This window comes from Poecilia formosa, unplaced genomic scaffold (genome assembly GCF_000485575.1).
Source record: "Poecilia formosa unplaced genomic scaffold, Poecilia_formosa-5.1.2 Scaffold213, whole genome shotgun sequence".
Lineage (NCBI taxonomy): Eukaryota > Metazoa > Chordata > Actinopteri > Cyprinodontiformes > Poeciliidae > Poecilia > Poecilia formosa.
The window spans coordinates 633,400-644,114 of NW_006800152.1; the positions used below are offsets into that span (position 1 = coordinate 633,400).

The 10,715-nt window shown below is 39.7% G+C and overlaps 1 protein-coding gene across 1 annotated transcript in view; it reads left to right on the forward strand.

Annotated features, from left to right (window-relative positions):
- The first annotated feature begins 4,621 nt into the window (after nt 1-4,621).
- The window catches only part of emilin1a (elastin microfibril interfacer 1a), a 34,497-nt gene continuing 28,403 nt past the window's right edge, over nt 4,622-10,715 (forward strand). The window contains exon 1 of the mRNA XM_007567772.2: nt 4,622-4,980. Coding sequence (XP_007567834.1) covers nt 4,868-4,980 — 113 coding nt within the window. The 5' untranslated portion in view covers nt 4,622-4,867. The remainder of the gene's footprint in view (nt 4,981-10,715) is intronic.

Sequence of the window (10,715 nt, forward strand, 5' to 3'; positions counted from 1 at the left end):
CAGGATTTATAGTATTAAACAGAGGGGGGAATGAGCAGCACTTTGTGCGTTCCTACGTGATGAACGTCATTCCTCTTCACAACCTCCGCTCTTGCTTTCAGCCTCCTCCCGTAACAGTGCAGGCCCTTCTTCCATCTGGGTAGTGTTGTGCATCACATGGCTCATGGAGGCCCCTCATTTATTCTCAGCCTTATCACTTCAGGGCGGCCTGCTTAGTGTCTCACACCAGCCACACATCATTTGAAAGCTACAGTAGCCATGTTCTTGCCTGCAGCTGTTTCTAATGAACCATGTGCTCTGCAGAAAGAGAGCTGTGGGCTTCCTGTGACTGAAAATGATTTTCTGTTTAGAGCGCCTTGCAAAGCATTCTTTGAACTTCTTCACGTGCTGATGTGTTACAACCACAAATTAAAGGGGTAGTACCATGTAAAACCCACTTTTTAGAGATTTACATCATGTTATGATGTTATTCCCTTATCAAAAACACACCTGGAGTGCTGCTTTGATTCTTTCATGCATGTTTGAGAAATCCTTCAGTCTCTTGTGGGAACCATTCAGCTGTGGAAAACGTTTGGTTGGACCTAGCTCCGCCTTTAAGACAAAGCTCCTCCTCTGAGCTGCAGTTTCTAAGTTTCTGAGCTCACAGAAGGCGTTGTTTTGGTGTCAAATTTCTTTTAAGTCATATTTCATATGCATATATATAACATTTGTATTTTATGTTCTAAAATAAATTTTTAGAACGACTGAAATTAACACTTGTAGTCTCATTGCGATTTTGTGTGATAGACCAACATAGAGAAGTGCAGAATTAAAGTGAAAAAAAATACATATTGAAAGCATTTACACTTCAGAATCTGAAAAGTAGCAAATCAGCCACCATATGCTGTGTTCCAGTTACCTTGGAAGTTGGAACTCGGAGCCAGGTTTGATGTCATGGCGTTCCATTTGACAGAGTCGGAGAAGCTGGGATGTCAGCATGGAATTGGTTGTAATACCTCTTACAAACATCATTTTAAACTTTCAATAAACTTTACCCGTAGCATTGATTTTAGACACACTCTTGCAAGTGGGTCTTGTAAAATACGTGTTTCCACTACAGCTTACTGCTGTTGACATGAGGAGTGGGCATACTGAAACGCAAAGTTGGTATTACAAGTTGTAGCTAAGGGTAATCGGAGTTGCTTCCGCTATCCAAGTGGAAAATTTGACTTGGGAAAGCGTTCCAGCTTATTTTTCCGACTTGTAGTTGAAATTTTCCAGTTCCATACAACTGAAACGCAACATGTCAGTCCGTAATCACTCCAAATCTTTCTTTAGGGGTATTAGAGTAAAATGCATCCTACGTTTTCCTTGCACTTCACAGTAATTCATTGAGTTCTGTTGATCTATCCCAATAAAAACATTGTAGTCTGTGATTGCGACATAGAAAGTACTGCAAAAGTTCAAAGGGGTTTGAATGTCTTAGCAAAGCATTCAAAAAAATGTTTTGCTCTACAAAAAAATTCAGGCATCTCATTGCTGGGAATACTACATTAAACTTGCAGGGTTTGATTCCCAGCTGTCAAACACAGACATAAGGATGACAGATCAAGAAAAACAGAGAAACATCTTGGCTAGTTTGTTAAACTGTGTACAAGAGCGAAACGCAGTTCTTTTACTCATCTGATTAATGTTCCAGGCTCAAGTAAATACAAAGTAACCAAGTATCTGTTTAAAATCACACTCTAGCATGTGGCTGTGTGCTTCTGTTCTGGTCTCGTCTCGGTAAACCTTGCCTGGCTCTCTGTGGGGAGTGCTGTCACCGAACAGCAGGGATTATTAGTGTTCTGATGGGAGGGCTGCTGAGCTGGGCATTCCTCTATAAAGGCTTTAAAAGACAATAAAAGTAAACAGAAATAAGCCAGTGATGAAGGATCTCTAGAAGACTGCTCAAAGGGAAGATGGCTGAACCATTTCCAAGAGTGAATCCTTTTGATTCACACAGTGCCAACATCTGGAGTCCAGTTAGTCTAAATGTGTTTCAGTAAACTGCGCAAAGACAATCCAGCGGACAGACGTGGAATTCAAACCGACTTCTGGAACGCTGTGACGCACAGCAGATCTGCTGAGCCTGCAGCATCCTATTTTTAACTTTTTGGCATCTAATGTGCTCCAACTTTGGATCCACGTAACAACAGGAGAAAAAATGGTAGAAAGGGAAATGAAGTGCAACATAAATCAAGGCCTGAAGTCAGGAGTGTCTCTTGGCTTCATGAAGACAACAACATCAATCACACCTTGTAAACACCCTCCTTATCCAGCAGATAAGGAGTTGCTACTTACATGCAGATGTGCATGTGTGCATGTGTGCGTGTGTGTGTGTGTGTGTGTGTGTGTGTGTGTGTGTGTGTGCGTGCGTGCGTGTGTGTGTGTGTGTGCATGTTGGGCAAATTTGAGTCAGGGACACAGAGCAGACAGCATGAGTGTTTAAAGATCGACTTTGATTAGAAAGAATGAGGGAAGGGCCCTGCATATCACTGGAAATACATACACTTTGACCAATCCAAGTAACAGATTAGCTTTGAGGTCATTTCAGCAAGAAAATCGACTAATTAGTGCAGACGAGAAGAATCTACAATATGCTGAGTGATAAAAAAAAATATTTACACCCTTTTAATTTTTCTACATTGCAGCAACAAACATTCGTGTTTACATATGAGTCAAGATTGGTTAAAAACTAACATTAGATTAAGTGCTATCAACATCATGTTGTCTTACACTAGCATGATAGCTGACATTAATGTAGTCTATTCAGAAAGTCAACTTTAGCCTTCTAAGTCAAAATTAGCAAAAAAAAAAAAAAGCTAACATTAGCTTAAATATCAGTATCATATTGGCTTACACTAGCATGATGGCTAACATAAAATTTTTTCCAGTCAGTCAATTTAAGCTTTTAAGTCAAAATTTAGCTAAAAAGGTAACGTTAGCTTAAATGCTATCAATATTACGTTGGCTTGTGCTAGCATGGTGGCTAACATTAATTTAGTCTAATCAGTTAGTCAAAATTAGCTAAAAAACCTAATTAGTGTGTGTGTGTGTGGGGGGGGGTGCGGGGGTGTGTGTGTGTGTGTGTATTTTTGATTGCATGAAATAGACTTATAAACACAGGAGCATAAGTCTAAAGTAGAGTCAAAATCATGTTTTCTTTTCTTTTTACAATTCAGTCAAAAAAAAAAGTGCTGGACATTAGTATTCAGTCCCCTTTAGTTAACTCTACCACATGGTACTTTGATTCATCCTTTCTTTTATTGTAATTAATAATATTTTTTAATTTAGCAAACTCTTATTCACAGTTATTTCTGCCCTTGGAGTAAACATTTGCAATTAGGCAATTTTGGATTGTGAGCTGCAGTTTTTAGATATTGGTTTTAATAATCAGGAATCAACTTTATTTCACAGCTGATACAGCTCCTCATTAACAACCATCTTACAGCATTTTAGCTAAATCAGTAATGGAACGCTTAGAAAGGACAATTATTGTTAAATATGTAAACTGACCGTTTATAATGTTCTACAAATGTACACAAAGTGTCATGTTGGATTTTATTCATAAAGGATAACGTTATGAGTAAAGTGTTGATCTACATTTATCTGTCAGTAGAACAAATTAGCACTTTTTCCTGGCTGAATGTGCCTCTTGTAGTCTTCTAAAATGTGTAAAGTGTGACACAAACTGTATAAGTGTTTTAATATGAGACCTGGAATTTATTTTCCCCAGAACTTTAATTTATCCTGCCCTTTTCTTATCTGAGTTTCCATTGTAAAGTTAAAAAAAAAGCCAGATGATGTCTCAGCAACTGATTATAAGTGGTAGAAAGCTATTAAAACTACAACCAATAATTCTGTAACAGTAACTATGCTTTAGAATGTATATAAAGCCTCTACAGAGTCATTTGTTAAACAGGGATTGAGAATGGATAACCAAAAACATTATTTTAGTCTGACAGAATATTTCTTGCTTGTTGTACCACTTTTCTTTTTTTTATTAGACTGACTCTGACAGGAAACACTTCACATGTTCAATAAGCAGTACATGTTTCACCCAGGAAGATCACTGGTTGCAACTTTTCTTCTTAATCATAAGTTAGTTTCCTACACAAATATTCTGACTACTCAAGACTAAACCATGCATCCACACATTAAGGAAAGTAGAGCTACCATTCAGCTCCATCATAAAGTCATGTACTAGATAGTTTCATGTAAGACTGAAATTCGTTTTCCCATTGCTCAAAAAGAAACTACAAGAATTTCAGATGTAATTGTAAAGTTTTCTATACCGTGGCACAATAGTTTCTACGCTCCTTGCTAACAACTTCCACCTGTTCCAAAGAATACAATACGTGGGGGCTTGATTTCCTCAGCAGCGTTATTTACAGTAGATGTAAGATTACTTGTTGGAAAGGTCCAGAAATATTTTCACTGCCAGTGATGCGGTTTCTGTTGAATGTTAAAGTGAAACAGAAAAGGAAATACGGCAGATTGGATGCGTATGTGTGCGCGTAGATGGGGTTAGGGAGGGCGCGCGCTGTCACACACGGAGAGAGAGAGAGAGAGAGAGAGAGAGAGAGAGACCCAGAGCTGCCATTCAGATGCTGGAAGTCTGACAGGAAACTTTCTCATTCCTCTCCTCAGCAGCAGCAGCAGCAGCAGCAGTTTACCGTCTGAACCACACATGTTCGGACCCTGCAGCCGGACCCACTCACTCTGAAGCCATGGTTCTGCCGGTCCACGCTCCGTCGGCACGCTACTGAGGCTCGCGTACACCAGGGCGAACCTGACATAACCTGGAGACGCTTTGGACCTTCGTGACAGTGATTTGTTTGGAACGATGGAGACTTTGTTTTACCTACTCGCCTTCGTGTTGACCCGGGAGGGTTCGGGTCTTGGATATGTCGCCGATTCCAGCGTTCAGGCAGGTCAGAGAGCGGCGAGCAGACACAGGTAAGCCCCCGGGGGAAACACGACATTGCTTAATTAATAATTAAATAATGTTTGGACACCTCGACATATTTCGACGTCATTTGTGAACTAAACTAATTAGTCAACTAATTAGTTTAGTAAACACATGCTATGAGTGTTTCACTCATAGCATGAGTGAAACAGTTTTTGGCTTTTCTTCACGTTCCAAATGCAAGATTAAATTTTATTGGAATTTTATCAGATAGACCGACAGGCAGGGTTGCATAAATAGGGGCGAGCAATTATCATATCGTTTATCATTTATCTTGATAAGTTTATTGTCAGGTTAAGATTTTTGATTTATCGTTACCACAATAAATTCCAGTTAATGTTTAAAACACGGACTAATACGTTATGTTTTTTAATTATTATTTTCTCCATTGTTTGTTCCAGCATCAGTAATTAGAAAATATGATTAAATGAAGTAAATAACACTTCTTTAAGTCTGTGGCATCCTGGAGAAGCTTCTTTCAAATTTTCAAGAGCAGCATTTATGTTTGTGACGTTATGAACTATGTCACCCAGTTACCTAAAAAAGAAGCAATATGTAGTTTTTAATCATAATTTTTATCATTATCACAAGAATGTTGTGACAAAATTCTGTGTTCATATCGCCAACCCCTCTTGAATTTGAAAATAATAATAAAAAAATTACATGTTTTCAAATTGGTTTTACAAACCTGAAAAGTCTGACATGCATACAGCATAGTGAGTTAGTTATGAGTTAATGCTTTTGGCTGAAAGAACACAGCTGCATAGTTTGAAGGTGTTTCTAAACCATGGCAGCACATGTGCAAATAATGTGGAGACTTAAGTTTTTGAGCATTCTTCTTTTTAGTAAATCCCAGGTGGATTGGATGTACTTTTGAAGTCCTGCTGCGGGCATCCAATTTGATTTAAGTCTGGACTTTGACTGGGCCGTCCTCAAATACAGATGCGCTGGAAGATAAACCTCTGAATTAGTCTCAGGTCTTCCGTTGCCTCTGACAGATTTTCATCCAGGATTGCCCTTCATTCATTTCCCCAGAACATTGTGACGCCATGATGCTTCCACTACCATATGTCACAGGAGGTAGATCATGCTCAAGGTTTTGGTTTCATTGGACCAGAACAGCATGTGTTTACTGTCTCCTCTTTATGGCTTGTGACAAACTGTGGACTGTACTAATTTTGGCTTGATCTAAAAATAAAACTCTCAACTTCGGCCTGTCAAAAGTTCCTTGTGGAACTCTGTAGCTCCTCCAGAGTTACCACTGGCCTCTTGGCTGCTTCTGCATTAATGCTGTCCTTTCCTTTGATTGCCAGTTTAGGTGGACGGTCACGTCTGGCAGAGGTTTTCTATGTTCAGATGATGGTTGAAGCTCTGTGGGATATAATTTTATCATCTAACCCTGTTTCAGACATTCTCCCTGCCCTGTCTGCTGTGTTCCTTGGTCTTCATCATGTTTGTTCACTAACAAACCTCTGAGGCTTTCACAGAACGTATAGGTTACACTTCTAAGGGTTTTCGTTTGTTTAAATTTTTTTTTACGCTTTTCTGATTTTTCTTCCACTACACAGTTGTGCACTACTTTGTGTTGATCTATATCTATCGTGTAAAATCTTAAGAAAATACACTACTGGTTGTAGTGGTCCAAAAATATGTGAAACTACTTCTGAAGGTGCTGCATATCGATTTATTGTGATTTTAAACTCTGAAAAACAAACTTTTCTGACCATTTTAGCAGAAAAAATGGGAACCTATGATTGATAAGTTCAATCCAAAAGACAAAATTCCTTCATCAGTTGAATAAAGTGCTTTACCTTTGCAGAGAGCCAATGTATTTTAAAGTGAAAGGACCTCTGGAGTTACACATGCACTGACATCTCTCTTTTTTTTTTTTTTTACAGGAAATGTCTCATTGGTTATTAGGACTCTTGCTCAGTGGGCGCTCTGAGTAAGAGCGCTGTGTGAGTGGGTGGTGGGTGTGTTGGGTGGTGTTGTGGAGATTCTTGGAGCCCTGAGATAGACAAGGCTTCTAAGGATTACAAATATTTACTGTTCCAGAGCCTTTGGTGCAAGGTTTTCAGGGGGTCCATGACTTCTTTTTGAGGCCCTCTGCGTCAGCCTGGTGGTGACGGAATTCATTTCTCTAAGTCTGGGGATTATATTGACGAGGAGGTTGGGGGAGTAACGGTTGTAATGAAATGGATCTAGAAGTGTCATTTTTTTTCACCCCCTACTTTTGCCTTCATATTTATTGTGACATAATTTATACCTTATGTGGGCTATAAGTGAAATATTCCAAATTACAAACCCCAGCAGACTTGGGAGCAGTGTTTCAGACCTAATCCGACCTCCTGTATGGAACGCTAAGGAAATTATTTAGATTACAGTGATGAATAATCGCTTACCTCCAAGACATGACTGTTTTTATTGTGCACCATTTTCCACCTTTAGAATACTTGGAAGAGGCCCACCACATATGAGCGTAAATCTGTATGCGCGTGTGCGTGTGTGTCGATTGTGTGCTTGTAAATCAACAATTTAGCTCACTTCGGTTAGCCAGATGAGTGGCGAACGGGATGGTGAGCATGTGCGAGTGTTACGGAGGTCACAACAGAAATGTCAGTGTGAATGAATGACACATCTCCCTCCATGTGGTGATCTTCTCCTTGTTTGCCTGCATGTGTTTGCACTTTGTGCACTCAGGGCAGAGCTTTGACTAGGGTTTCCTGCTCAGTTTGGCTCAGTCTGCGGCTGCTGCTGCTTCTGCGGTTGCACTGGCTGCCTGAGTGATGAGATCTGGTCAATCTGTCGGTGTACGAGGAGGCCGAGCTTTTGATTGCTGTGAAGGAGGGAGGCAGTTGGAGGCAATGCATTTGGATAAGACAAGCAGACTGGATAAACTGAACTTTTTTGTTCAGAGAAAATTGGAAGAAATTGTATTTGGAGTGAAAGTAAGCAAGCAGGCATGACAAGAGGGTATGGAAGTGCAACAAAAGGGGCAAGAGGGTCAGTGACATGACAGGAGAAAAGACAGGCTGATAGGATGAAGAGGGGGCTTGGTTTGTTGATGTTGTTGAATGCCTTCTGTCTGAAGGAGTCTGCTTGACTGGCCTGTGCCTTCGACACAAACACACACGCACACACACAGTGACACATTAGGAGGAAGAATGCACTGGCCTGTGGCAATTCGGTTTGCCCCTCTGACATCTGTTTGAACTCAATTGATCTGTTTTGACAGATGTGTGAAGTATTCCAAAAGTGGCAAAGGCTATTAGACAAGGTCTTATGGGGATCAGGAGGACCCAGAGCGGTTCGACACAACTCCTGCCAAAGTTTCAGTACAGCCCGTCATCCCATAAAATTCACCGAACAGGACAGCGTAGTTCTGGCTAGACAAGTGAAGCAATTTTTGCTCATTTGATGAACAAGATGTTCAATCACCACTGGATGGTAGCAAGAAGTTGAGGCAGGAAAGGAGTAAGCCTGCCAAGGTTTTAAACTAATTTTGACTGGCTTTATTTTAGTGAGTGTAAAAGTAGGAAATTCAATCTTACTTGGAGACTACAGGACCTACGCTACCAGGATAGGTTGCGTAGGTCCAAGGTCAACGATCGCCTTAATAAAACACACTCAACATTTGGGCAGGCCAGATTGTGAACCACAGGAGTCTGTTCTAAGATCAGAGTTTAGCAAATATACCTGTTTTAGGGTACCTGAATAAACTGAATACAAAAGCTTAGCCAAAGATTAGCTCTCTAAGCTAGCTCATAAATCACCAATCCGACTGACCATAACCTGCAAAGATGTTTAGTTGCAAGAATAGAGTGAAACCAAAGGATGCTCGGTGTCTATGTAAGTGGTTCCACACAAAATAAGTGTCAGATATCTCCTATTCTAAGGAGGACGTATTATACACGTTGTGCATGTTATTGTATGTCCAGTTGGATCTTAACTGTTTCTGAAAACAGCCCAAGCACTTACATTTTTTTTTTTGTCAATAAGCTAATGTTTTATGGTGTCTGATGAATGAGCTGTTTCAAAAACCCCTCCAATTGTTGAGTCACAATCGATGAGCACTGCACCGTTATCTAGCAACCCCAGCGAAGCCCGGCCTCTCATATAGGAATCGCAGTGGTTTTCTTTTGCTTTATAACCCCCTGGGCACTTTGTTGCAAATGTGGTCCGTCATCGCCACATAACACCTTCAAGGTGCAAGATTTACTCTCTGTTACATAAATCATTTGAATGGGGTTGTGACTACTTCATTTCATGTTTCAGAGGGGTGACAGTGGCAGGTTAACTCTAACCCACCCCTTTCTGTTTTTGTTCTTTCAAAAACAAATGACAAGTAGACTTCTAAGTCACAACTTTAAGCATATTATTAAAGAAGCTGTAGATAAGTGTTTTTCACTAATAAGTGGGTCTCACCATAGTATGATGTAATGTTGCGCCAAAAAACCCATCCATCTTTTTTTTTTTTCTCTTTCTGCTTACATGCATGACCAGAGGCACCAAGAGAGTGTTGCCAAGAGGAGTTGTGGTAAAAATTGGAACAGCAACTCACAGACAGGAATCAGGCTTGAAAATACTGTAGAGTTTTGCCAGTATGGGCACAGGAGGCCAACAGCTGTCTGTAATTTAGCATCCATTAAAAACTGTCCCTGGGCAAAATAATGAATCTCAGTGGGTCTAGTGTGAAGAACTACAGTCTCTTTGTTCTCCTCCCTTTGTGAATTCCTGTTATATTGTCGGATAATAATAAACTACAATAGAATTCTTCATAGTGACAACGTCGGTAGATATATATCTGAACCAAACAATAAATGATGATACAGATAATTCCTCAAAAGCTGGGACACTGGGTGAAATGTAAATAAGTTACTGAGTATAGCAGAAGTGATAAACCAGTTGCACTTCTAAATCCAAATTTGCTTGTATAATAAAAAGACTTACACCATAGTCTCTCAGAAAATAGGTCTATGTTTTTTTTTTCTTTTAATTTAAAAAGTCTTGCAAGGCTTTAGATAAACTGATAATAAAACAGTTTAAGAGTAAACAATGACTTTAATAGGACTTAATTTCTGTCTGCTTTTTAGTGCACACAGCTCCGGTTTTTGGCTCTGTGGACGGTTATGTCAGCCAGTTGGTCCAGACCTAAACACCTCTCAGGGGTTTTCATTTAGGACCACCATGGAGTTGAATTTTACAGTTTTAAGTAATATATCTCAATAGCTATAGTTATAACAGTGGAGATTACTTTGAAAATGACTGCAGCCCTCTACATTCTGCTTAGGTGGAAGACAACAAGGTTTATCTTTTAAACTGCAGAGGATGTGAAGTAGAATGTTACACAACACCACTGGTGGGCACCGCTAGCTTAAAACTTAGGTGCACTAACACTAAAGTTCTATACCAACATGGTATGTAGCTGAAGCTATTGCTAAAGTGCTATACCAACATGGTATTTATGTGAAGCTAATGCAAAAGCATGATACTAACATGTTATTTAGTTGAAGCTGAAGCTAATACTAAACCCTTGTTCTAAAACAGTATGTAGCTGAAGCTAATGATAAAAATTGTACCAACATGTTATTTATCTGAAGCTAAATAACATGGTATGAAGCTTAAGCTAATACTAGAGTTATACCAACATATTTATCTGAAGCTAATCCTAAGGCAAGATACTGACATGTTTTTTAGCTGAAGCTAATACCAAGGGCGTAGGAAC